Here is a 13,297-nt window from a genome sequence, read left to right as displayed (position 1 = left end):
GCACAGACCGGCCCGTTTCTCAGCTTCCTTCGAAACACGGTTGGGAGCGCCGAACCACGCCCCTCGAATTACGTGGCCGGCATTCTACCCGACTGAGCTATCGCAGCTCTCAAAAATCTATACACGGTCAATCTTATCAAGAACACCTCTTCTCAAGAATTATTAAGCTGATCTTGAATCACATCTCAGACACATATACAGTGATGATGATGTTTAAAGATCGTCATATCTCAACCTAAACGTTAGTGCACTCGTAAACTAGATTCCAATTAGATGTCAGTTACTGTGAAAATATCAGATAATCATGATATATTTGAACTGTGTATATCTACATATAAAACATTTACGGGGTTAAACATCCATCATTAAAAGAAAAATAAGGACGGATGTCTAGGAGACACCAACATCCAGAGTCATATGAGGATGGGTGTCACGGAGACACCAACATCGAGATACATATGAGGATAGGTGTCACGGAGACACCAAGAGCCACAGTCATATGAGGACGTGTGTCAGGGAGACACAAACCATGAGAGACGACATATGAGGATGGGTGTCAAGGAGACACCAACATCCAGAGTCATATGAAGATAGGTGTCACGGAGACACCAAGAGCCACGGTCATATGAGGACGTGTGTCAGGGAGACACAAACCATGAGAGACGACATATGAGGATGGGTGTCAAGGAGACACCAACATCCAGAGTCATATGAGGATAGGTGTCACGGAGACACCAAGAGCCACGTGCATATGAGGGCGTGTGTCAGGGAGACACAAACCATGAGAGACGACATATGAGGATGGGTGTCAAGGAGACACCAAAACAGGAAACAAAGCTTAAGAAATGGTATGCAGGAAAGAATATATAAGATGTCACAATGGGTGATACAAGAGGCAAAACAAAATCCCCTTTTTAAACGTTAGGGATGTGATCCGTGAGTTTGCTTTAACTTATATATTCATCTTAAACAAAAACGTCAATTTTGAAACCGTTATTGCGAGCCTTCGATTACAATGTGATTTTGGTCAAGAAAAGAGTACAAACAGCGGAGCCTTTACGACTGTTCATTCTTCAATGTCTAAGCGGACGATTAAGTTAAAGGGTAAACAGTTAATGTATAAGGTAAACAGTTAATGTATAGGGTAAACAGTTAATGTATAGGGTAAACAGTAAATCTATATGGTAAACAGTTAATTTATAGGGTAAACAGTTAATGTATAGGGTAAAAGTAAATTTATATGGTAAACAGTTAATTTATAGGGTAAACAGTTAATCTATATGGTTAACAGTTAATGTATAGGGTAAACAGTTAATGTATAGGGTAAACAGTAAATCTATATGGTAAACAGTTAATGTATAGGGTAAACAGTTAATGTATAGGGTAAACAGTTAATGTATAGGGTAAACAGTTAATGTATAGGGTAAACAGTTAATTTATAGTGTAAACAGTTAATGTATATGGTAAACAGTTAATGTATAGGGTAAACAGTTAATTTATAGGGTAAACAGTTAATGTATAGGGTAAACAGTTAATGTATATGGTAAACAGTTAATGTATAGGGTAAACAGTTAATGTATAGGGTAAACAGTTAATGTATAAGGTAAACAGTTAATGTATAGGGTAAACAGTTAATGTATAGGGTAAACAGTTAATGTATATGGTAAACAGTTAATGTATAGGGTAAACAGTTAATGTATAGGGTAAACAGTTAATGTATAGGGTAAACAGTTAATTTATAGGGTAAACAGTTAATGTATAGGGTAAACAGTAAATCTATATGGTAAACAGTTAATGTATAGGGTAAACAGTTAATGTATAGGGTAAACAGTTAATGTATAGGGTAAACAGTTAATGTATAGGGTAAACAGTTAATGTATAGGGTAAACAGTTAATGTATATGGTAAACAGTTAATGTATAGGGTAAACAGTTAATGTATATGGTAAACAGATAATGTATAGGGTAAACAGTAAATCTATATGGTAAACAGTTAATATATAGGGTAAACAGTTAATTTATAGGGTAAACAGTTAATGTGTAGGGTAAACAGTTAATTTATAGGGTAAACAGTTAATGTATAGGGTAAACAGTTAATGTATAGGGTAAACAGTTAATGTATATGGTAAACAGTTAATGTATAGGGTAAACAGTAAATCTATATGGTAAACAATTAATGTATAGGGTAAACAGTTAATTTATATGGTAAACAGTTAATGTATAGGGTAAACAGTTAATTTATAGGGTAAACAGTTAATTTATAGGGTAAACAGTTAATATATATGGTAAACAGTTAATTTATATGGTAAACAGTTAATATATATGGTAAACAGTTAATTTATAGGGTAAACAGTTAATATATAGTGTAAACAGTTAATTTATAGGGTAAACAGTTAATGTATATGGTAAACAGTTAATGTATAGGGTAAACAGTTAATGTATAGGGTAAACAGTTAATGTATAAGGTAAACAGTTAATGTATAGGGTAAACAGTAAATCTATATGGTAAACAGTTAATGTATAGGGTAAACAGTAAATGTATAGGGTAAACAGTTAATGTATAGGGTAAACAGTTAATGTATAGGGTAAACAATTAATGTATAGGGTAAACAGTTAATTTATAGTGTAAACAGTTAATGTATATGGTAAACAGTTAATGTATAGGGTAAACAGTTAATTTATAGGCTAAACAGTTAATGTATAGGGTAAACAGTTAATTTATAGGGTAAACAGTTAATGTATAGGATAAACAGTTAATGTATATAATAAACAGTTAATGTATAGGGTAAACAGTTAATTTATAGGGTAAACAGTTAATTTATAGAGTAAACAGTTAATGTATAGGGTAAACAGTTAATGTATAGGGTAAACAGTTAATGTATAGAGTAAACAGTTAATGTATAGGGTAAACAGTTAATGTATATAATAAACAGTTAATGTATAGGGTAAACAGTTAATGTATAAGGTAAACAGTAAATCTATATGGTAAACAGTTAATGTATATGGTAAACAGTTCATTTATAGAGTAAACAGTTAATGTATAGGGTAAACAGTTAATGTATAAGGTAAACAGTTAATTTATAGGGTAAACAGTTAATGTATAGGGTAAACAGTTAATGTATAGGGTAAACAGTTAATGTATAGGGTAAACAGTAAATCTATATGGTAAACAGTAAATCTATATGGTAAACAGTTAATGTATAGGGTAAACAGTTAATGTATAGGGTAAACAGTTAATGTATAGGGTAAACAGTTCATTTATAGAGTAAACAGTTAATGCATATGGTAAACAGTTAATGTATAGGGTAAACAGTTAATGTATATGGCAAACAGTTAATGTATAGGGTAAACAGTTAATGTATAGGGTAAACAGTTAATGTATATGGTAAACAGTTAATATATATGGTAAACAGTTAATTTATATGGTTAACAGTTAATGTATAGGGTAAACAGTTAATATATATGGTAAACAGTTAATTTATATGGTAAACAGTTAATGTATAGGGTAAACAGTTAATTTATAGGGTAAACAGTTAATGTATAGGGTAAACAGTTAATGTATATGGTTAACAGTTAATGTATAGGGTAAACAGTTAATGTATAGGGTAAACAGTTAATGTATAGGGTAAACAGTAAATCTATATGGTAAACAGTTAATGTATAGGGTAAACAGTTAATGTATAGGGTAAACAGTTAATGTATATGGTAAACAGTTAATGTATAGGGTAAACAGTTAATGTATAGGGTAAACAGTTAATGTATAGGGTAAACAGTTAATGTATAGAGTAAACAGTTAATGTATAGGGTAAACAGTTAATGTATAGGGTAAACAGTTAATGTATATGGTTAACAGTTAATGTATAGGGTAAACAGTTAATGTATAGGGTAAACAGTTAATGTATAGGGTAAACAGTTAATGTATAGGGTAAACAGTTAATGTATAGGGTAAACAGTTAATGTATAAGGTAAACAGTTAATGTATAGGGTAAACAGTAAATCTATATGGTAAACAGTTAATGTATAGGGTAAACAGTAAATCTATATGGTAAACAGTTAATGTATATGGTAAACAGTAAATCTATATGGTAAACAGTTAATGTATAGGGTAAACAGTTAATGTATAGGGTAAACAGTTAATGTATATGGTAAACAGTTAATGTATAGGGTAAACAGTAAATCTATATGGTAAACAGTAAATCTATAGGGTAAACAGTTAATGTATAAGGTAAACAGTTAATGTATAGGGTAAACAGTTAATGTATAGGGTAAACAGTTAATGTATATGGTAAACAGTTAATGTATAGGGTAAACAGTAAATCTATATGGTAAACAGTTAATTTATAGGGTAAACAGTTAATGTATAAGGTAAACAGTTAATGTATATAATAAACAGTTAATGTATAGGGTAAACAGTTAATTTATAGGGTAAACAGTTAATTTATAGAGTAAACAGTTAATGTATAGGGTAAACAGTTAATGTATAGGGTAAACAGTTAATGTATAGAGTAAACAGTTAATGTATAGGGTAAACAGTTAATGTATATAATAAACAGTTAATGTATAGGGTAAACAGTTAATGTATAAGGTAAACAGTAAATCTATATGGTAAACAGTTAATGTATATGGTAAACAGTTCATTTATAGAGTAAACAGTTAATGTATAGGGTAAACAGTTAATGTATAAGGTAAACAGTTAATTTATAGGGTAAACAGTTAATGTATAGGGTAAACAGTTAATGTATAGGGTAAACAGTTAATGTATAGGGTAAACAGTAAATCTATATGGTAAACAGTAAATCTATATGGTAAACAGTTAATGTATAGGGTAAACAGTTAATGTATAGGGTAAACAGTTAATGTATAGGGTAAACAGTTCATTTATAGAGTAAACAGTTAATGTATATGGTAAACAGTTAATGTATAGGGTAAACAGTTAATGTATATGGCAAACAGTTAATGTATAGGGTAAACAGTTAATGTATAGGGTAAACAGTTAATGTATATGGTAAACAGTTAATATATATGGTAAACAGTTAATTTATATGGTTAACAGTTAATGTATAGGGTAAACAGTTAATATATATGGTAAACAGTTAATTTATATGGTAAACAGTTAATGTATAGGGTAAACAGTTAATTTATAGGGTAAACAGTTAATGTATAGGGTAAACAGTTAATGTATATGGTTAACAGTTAATGTATAGGGTAAACAGTTAATGTATAGGGTAAACAGTTAATGTATAGGGTAAACAGTAAATCTATATGGTAAACAGTTAATGTATAGGGTAAACAGTTAATGTATAGGGTAAACAGTTAATGTATATGGTTAACAGTTAATGTATAGGGTAAACAGTTAATGTATAGGGTAAACAGTTAATGTATAGGGTAAACAGTTAATGTATAGAGTAAACAGTTAATGTATAGGGTAAACAGTTAATGTATAGGGTAAACAGTTAATGTATATGGTTAACAGTTAATGTATAGGGTAAACAGTTAATGTATAGGGTAAACAGTTAATGTATAGGGTAAACAGTTAATGTATAGGGTAAACAGTTAATGTATAGGGTAAACAGTTAATGTATAAGGTAAACAGTTAATGTATAGGGTAAACAGTAAATCTATATGGTAAACAGTTAATGTATAGGGTAAACAGTAAATCTATATGGTAAACAGTTAATGTATATGGTAAACAGTAAATCTATATGGTAAACAGTTAATGTATAGGGTAAACAGTTAATGTATAGGGTAAACAGTTAATGTATATGGTAAACAGTTAATGTATAGGGTAAACAGTAAATCTATATGGTAAACAGTAAATCTATAGGGTAAACAGTTAATGTATAAGGTAAACAGTTAATGTATAGGGTAAACAGTTAATGTATAGGGTAAACAGTTAATGTATATGGTAAACAGTTAATGTATAGGGTAAACAGTAAATCTATATGGTAAACAGTTAATTTATAGGGTAAACAGTTAATGTATAAGGTAAACAGTTAATGTATAGGGTAAACAGTTAATGTATAGGGTAAACAGTTAATGTATAAGGTAAACAGTTAATGTATAGGGTAAACAGTAAATGTATAAGGTAAACAGTAAATGTATAGGGTAAACAGTTAATGTATAGGGTAAACAGTTAATGTATAAGGTAAACAGTTAATGTATAGGGTAAACAGTAAATCTATATGGTAAACAGTTAATGTATAGGGTAAACAGTTAATGTATATGGTAAACAGTTAATGTATAGGGTAAACAGTTAATGTATAGGGTAAACAGTTAATGTATAAGGTAAACAGTTAATGTATAGGGTAAACAGTAAATCTATATGGTAAACAGTTAATGTATAGGGTAAACAGTTAATGTATATGGTAAACAGTTAATGTATAGGGTAAACAGTTAATGTATAGGGTAAACAGTTAATGTATAGGGTAAACAGTTAATTTAACATATAACTAAAAACATGATAAAACACACTCTGATTGGATTGGTGCTGGTGACATCACTCGAGTTCCAGTAAAGAATACGACTCCCTTTCTTCCATTGCATTGTGGGTAAGTTGATGCCGGATGCCTCACATTCCAGTCGAAGTTCTGATTCCTCATCACCATCTATGACCACGCCCTCCAACCAAACATTGAGCGACACTGTAACAAAATCGACATGTATCGTTATGTCGCAACGATATGATAGATGATTGATGGATCTATGATGTGGTACAGAAATTACTGAATGGAGAAAGCGCTGACTTGATCAGTACTAGAAATCTGGACCTAAAACCCAGCAAAGTGTAACGCCTCTCTAGACAACGCCGCCGAGCCAAGAATCGCTACCTCTAAACACCAAACATTTATAACACTTATTAGATATATCGGCTACATTTCATACACGTATGTGTAAGCTCACTTAAAACTGTCCTGAACTGCTGTAATATCGTGATGCAAGGGAATTACACGTACACAACAATACCAATATATAAATTAAACAGGTGTAAATGTGATTAAAGGGCGGTAAATGTCATTACATGTATGACATCACAACTGCAACCATGGAAACGACCTCTGAAATGGATGTTTCATTTTAAAGAACACACTGTCGCTATTAATATCCCTTGACTTTGACTTTGATCGAATTAGAATTAGAAGACGGTAAACGACAGCGGGTTAAAATGAACAAAGACATTGGACCGCATCTATATATTCACCGAGCGTTGTAAACTGTTGGAATTGCTGCAGAACGACTCGGGTTCCCGCCATAATTGTGATCTGAAAAGTGACGTTGTACTCTGTGTTTGGCTCAAGATTTCTGATCACGTGATGACCCTGGGTCCCATCTGTCACCTCCAAGACTTTTACGTATTCCTCACCTGTAAGTATTAGAGGTGTTCTTTGAGGAGTGTTAACACAACATTAGCTAATGTACACTGATTTATATGACAGTCATGTTAACAATTGACAGCTTTAATACGATGACCATGATAATATTGGAGCGCAATTAGCCGGAACATAAATACTAGGGGACGTAACTCTAGTGTGACATTGAAAGGAATTTGACAGGGTTGACTACAAAGTTTGGATACGTATTAATGATACCTTTATAAGGGTGTGTTTTGTGGTTTGATATTCATGTCAACATTGGTTATCCGTACCTTTTGTGTTGTCGGTGGGAGATACCGTACATACATATACTTACCACGCGAAATCATGACGTCTTAGGCAGGAGTTCCTGCGCATGCGTACATATACATGTACTCAGCAAACGTGATCATGTCATCTTTGGTTGGTGTTCCTGCGCATGCGTACATATCTATACTTACCACGCGGCATCACGACATCGTAGGTTGGAGTTTCTGCGCTTGCACACATTTACTTACCACGTGTGATCATAACGTATACTTACCTCGCGAGACGACAAAGTCGTATGTGACACTTGTATTGTTCGGCGCTGGCCATGATATGTTGACTGCGCTGTCCAGTGGCGTTATACCGGGCATGACTGACGTAAAATCCACCAGGGGTATGAAGTCCTCGGGGTCAGGGGCAACATCTCCAAATGTAAATAAGATTTTAAACCATTACTTAAAAAATAATACAAAAGGTAACAGTGAATACAGTGATGGACGGGTATCCATATACAGTATGAGCCAGGCAATAAATGTATTAATGTATTTTACAGCCGTTTTCTGCCTTAGTACCATTTCTCTCTGCAGGTAGGGCGTAAGAATTGTACCTGCTGCCCCCATTGCATGATCGTAAGAGGCGACTAAACTTGGGATCTTATCTTTTCTCTTCTTTCTAAACAACTTTCTTCTTCCTAATGTCTCCCTTGACAATGCCTCACTTTTGGCCTTTAGTTGAGCGTTCGCCCATGTGAGGAAGGCTTTGGGTTTCGTCCCCTGGCCGAGACATACCAGAGTCTTTAAAAATGGTAGTTGCTGCTCCTGCTTGGCGCTCAGCAAATTAGGAGTGGGACGATTGGTTCGCCCGTTGTCAGTATAATGTGACCGGGTGGGGTGTGCTGCTGGGTGTCTTCGGCAGTATGCTTCAGTGAGATAGCACTCTAAATCGGCAAAAGATCCGGCCTATTACAAGGAGACATAACACAAACATACCGCAGCCTCCCAAAACACACATACGCACTCATCACACGCATACATGTCGCACGCACGGGAGGCCGTCCTTAAATGACCTTAGCTGTTAATAGGACGTTAAACAAAATAAACCAAACCAAACCAAACCATTTCTCTCCGCTAGGGGACTCTCATTGTATTAGAAAACAAAGTCCAGAAGAGAGGAGAAACTTCAACAGATAATCACTATAAACCACAGGGGCTTGGCACAATTTTATAAAAGATAGTCCATATATATATACATGTATATGTATTTTAGTGTGCTATCATTTATAGAATCGTGCCAAGGCCCTGTGCTTTAAACAATAGAGCTTATAGGCTGATACAGTATTATTCCAATAATCAGAGCCTAAAACGTACAAGAGTCTTATGTAAAATATATAGCTCATATCTTTATTTTACACGTCAGTTGTTTATTGTATTAGTCGTTGTAGCACTTACCTTGTTCCGGAAGTGACGTATTTTCCTGGTTGCCCTGTGTTCCCCTATGATTACGTTTATAGTTGTTGAGGTCGATGATTAACCAGGGAGTGTAGGGACCTGTCTTCTCGTTAATTCTCGCACCAACTCTCACCTTATATGCCTCGTCCTTATAAAGGTCTATTGACAGAGGCGGAGACAGAAATAAGAAATGGTATATAGTAAATATGTCTGAGGATATAGAACTAGATACATGTATATGATGACTTGTGCCGATGAGACAACATAACCAATAGCAACCGCGACCTTGACCCCAAAAACCATGATCCCTCAACGAATGAAACCGCTAGACTACTAACAAACTTAGACATTATTACACGTGCAATACGGACGAAGAGGAAACATATTACACAGGCAATATTTCTTCACGTGATCATGAATTTCACGTGAAAAATTTCGCGTGAAATTCACGTGTGAAGGAATATTGCCTGTGTACCTAACACCCCCTCCCCTATTTCTGTCATTACTCTATCATACATATGGTGTACTTGAATGTTCACACACAGAAATGTCACGTGATCAGCTCTGTACACAGTTCTGTTACAATATACCTCTCTGTGGTTTATGATCATTACATGAACTTGATGACTTTAGAATTAATCAGTATCAATTCTTCATCACAGTAGTCGTTTTAAGTTAATCTCGGACAGTTGGTGATTAACGACGTCTATACCATAAGTGTTTATGAACTCTGGACGTACAAAGTACTTCACGTTTCAGCGCCAGATTAATGTTCGATAGAAATGATTGTTATTATTTTAAGGTTATCAAAAAATCAAAGAATGACGGCACAAAATCATAACGGTAACTCTAGCTCAAAATCGATGAAACAAAAATAATTTGCATGGAGACATTTTTAAAAAGTTCAATGTTGAGAAGACCTGGGCTATAGTCTTGCTCGTGTTTTGTGTTTAGGTGCAAATACAGTTGAAAATTTAATATGATTTGATCAGAATTAATATTTTTTCTATGATGGAAAGAAATTTCAAAAAGCCTTCAAGTGAGAATTTATTGATAATGTTATTTTGTTTTAGCTCCCTATCTCATGATTTAAGAGAATATAAAGAAGTTGGATTTGGGTTCAAAAATGTTACTATCTAGAAATGAAAAATTTAAGGATTTGAAAATGAAATCATCACGATTATCATACAGCTCAATTGTAAACTCTTCCTGCTGGTTACGATTGAAGTAAAGATCGGGGTAATGCAGAGTATATTCGATCGAGACAGTCAATTAAGTTGTTCTTTAAAGACAACACATCGTCGAATTAATCCAACATTAAATAAGCCATTTCCGTTAATATTTACATGTTATACATATATATATGGCTAATAGTTATATTAATTTGGTATTTTAATAAGAGAACAATACAAGATGGTGATGAGATCTGTTTTTTTGTTTCGTTTGTTTGGTTTTTTTTTATATGTTTTATAACGTCTTCGTGACAGCCATTGTCATACCGTCCGGTTCATAAGAAGTCAAGGTGTTCCGCTCAGCGCGGTGATCTAGCATGGGGCGTGACCACGGAGAAATAAGCAACGTATTCCCTGGTGAAAGACCCATTATGTATGATGACGGTTGTCAACTAGACACAGAAAGACAGAGCAGTGAGGAAAGAAAGGACAGATTTAAGAACCCACGTGTTGCAATGGGGATAGAAAATAATTTCGTTTTATTCAATTTACCCTAATGTAGAAGGCACGAAAGAAAAAAAAACCGGTTCTTCAGGGAGGCCCGCTTTTAGTCGCCTTCTATGATCAACACGCAGAAGGATACATCAGGCCTTATTCTTGGGTTCTGAAATAGTCCCCTAAACAGTAAACAAAGAGATACCACCCTCGGCCCATCAGGGAAGCCCCACAATTAGTCGACTCTTCCGACATGCAATGAGCTACAGCAGCCATATTCTCCCTCCGCTTCTGCACGTGTTTGGTGATGAGAGAAGACACAAAAGAGATTGAAGATTGAGCAGAGATTGTGAGATAGTGACAGAAAATAAACCGTTGTAAATTAGCAGCACTTTTATGTGTTGACAAACGAAAAATAATCAAGATTACAGATTTTTTATTTTGATTTATTTATCTATTTATTTTTGTGATTTCATATCACAAGACTCAGTGCGCGTGTATACATGTGTATGTCCTTGTAGATGTGAAGCGTGTAGCTTGGTACTGTGAGGGCTAGTGACTGTGTGCTCTTTTCTTTCTATATTGTTCATTTTAAGTTGTCTTATGTTCTTTATTTCTGTAACTCTTCATTTGTGGCGGAAATATAAAAAAAAAAGACAATACTCATTGTTTTATTAGATGAATTTTAACTTCGTAAAGATAGGTACACTTATAGATCAAAGTTGCTCGCCTTTTTGTCAATACGCCCAAACTATTATACATTGTATACAATCCTTTAATATATATTGAGTGTATTGACAGAAGATATGAGCACCTGTAGCTAGGGAAAGATTTGGTTTTAGGAAGACAGAAAATAAAGCAACTGAATCATGGTCATTTGTGGTAAATCGATGCAAAGGAACATATTACACGCAAGTGACCCTTGTTAGGGTTTAAGACACAAAGAAAACGGGTAAACATTAACATGTGACGACGTGTGTGATTTCTCACCTGTGACGACGTGTCTGATTTCTCACCTGTAACGACGTGTCTGATTTCTCACCTGTAACGACGTGTCTGATTTCTCACCTGTAACGACGTTTCTTATTTCTCACCTGTAACGACGTGTCTGATTTCTTACCTGTAACCCATGACGTGTCCGATTTCTCACCTGTAACGACGTGTCTGATTTCTCATCTGTAACGACGTGTCTGATTTTCACCTGTAACGACGTATCTTATTTTTAACCTGTAACGACGTGTCTGATTTCTCACCTGTTACGACGTATCTGATTTCGAAACTGTGACGACGTGTCTGATTTCGAAACTATGACGACGTGTCTGATTTCTCACCTGTAACGACGTGTCTGATTTCTCACCTGTAACGACGTGTCTGATTTCTCACCTGTAACGACGTGTCTGATTTCTAACCTGTAACGACGTTTCTAATTTCTCACCTGTAACGACGTGTCTGATTTCTCACCTGTAACGACGTGTCTGATTTCGAAACTGTAACGACGTGTCCGATTTCTCACCTGTAACGACGTGTCTGATTTCTCACCTGTAACGACGTATCTGATTTCTCACCTGTAACGACGTGTCTGATTTTCATCTGTAACGACGTATCTTATTTTTCACCTGTAATGACGTGTCTGATTTCTCACCTGTAACGACGTGTCTGATTTTTCACCTGTAACGACGTGTCTGATTTCTCACCTGTAACGACGTGTCTGATTTCGAAACTGTAACGACGTGTCTGATTTCTCACCTGTAACGACGTATCTGATTTCGAAACTGTGACGACGTGTCTGATTTCGAAACTGTAACGACGTGTCTGATTTCTCACCTGTAACGACGTGACTGATTTCTCACCTGTAACGACGTGTCTGATTTCTCACCTGTGACGAAGTGTTTGATTTATCACCTGTAACGACGTGTCTGATTTCTCACCTGTAACGACGTGTCTGATTTCGAAACTGTGACGACGTGTCTGATTTCTCACCTGTGACGACGTGACTGATTTCGACACTGTAACGACGTGTCTGATTTCGACACTGTAACGACGTGTCTGATTTCTCACCTGTAACGACGTGACTGATTTCGACACTGTAACGACGTGTCTGATTTCTCACCTGTAACGACGTGTTTGATTTCGAAACTGTAACGACGTGTCTGATTTCTCACCTGTAACGACGTGTCTGATTTCGACACTGTAACGACTTGTCTGATTTCTCACTTGTTACAACGTGTCTGATTTCTCACCTGTGATAACGTATCTTAGCTTGCCTCCATCTGTAAACACGGAGCACATGTCCCCCCTCCGGAGCCCCTTGCGTCTGTACTGGAGCTTATATCCGGTCACGTGACCCAGGCTCTCCAATGGTGGCTGCCATTTCACCAGGATTTTCTATATTATAGATAGTTTGGTTTGTTATAATTTTCTTACTTTAAATGAATTCAACTTAGGGATATTTTACTCATTATTCTTAATAAATCATATTAAATAAGTTTATTCAAATGATATGCTCATTTCATTGAAATGTAGAAACACCAGCACATTGCCATGACAACTCTCCCGGACCATATACCT

The 13,297-nt window shown here is 35.0% G+C and overlaps 1 protein-coding gene across 1 annotated transcript in view; it reads right to left on the bottom strand.

Annotated features, from left to right (window-relative positions):
• LOC117315499 (neogenin-like) overlaps positions 1-13,297 on the bottom strand; it is a 64,049-nt gene that overhangs the window by 30,973 nt on the left and 19,779 nt on the right. Inside the window, exons 5-9 of the mRNA XM_033869710.1 lie at positions 12,970-13,114; positions 9,063-9,221; positions 7,892-8,038; positions 7,197-7,358; positions 6,470-6,639 (exon numbers count right to left, since the gene is read on the bottom strand). Of these exons, the coding sequence (XP_033725601.1) occupies positions 6,470-6,639; positions 7,197-7,358; positions 7,892-8,038; positions 9,063-9,221; positions 12,970-13,114 (783 nt within the window). The remainder of the gene's footprint in view (positions 1-6,469; positions 6,640-7,196; positions 7,359-7,891; positions 8,039-9,062; positions 9,222-12,969; positions 13,115-13,297) is intronic.

The sequence above is a fragment of the Pecten maximus genome, chromosome 17 (assembly GCF_902652985.1).
Source record: "Pecten maximus chromosome 17, xPecMax1.1, whole genome shotgun sequence".
Classification (NCBI taxonomy): domain Eukaryota; kingdom Metazoa; phylum Mollusca; class Bivalvia; order Pectinida; family Pectinidae; genus Pecten; species Pecten maximus.
Note: the sequence above shows the minus strand (reverse complement) of the source record. Positions and strands in the feature narration are given on the sequence as shown.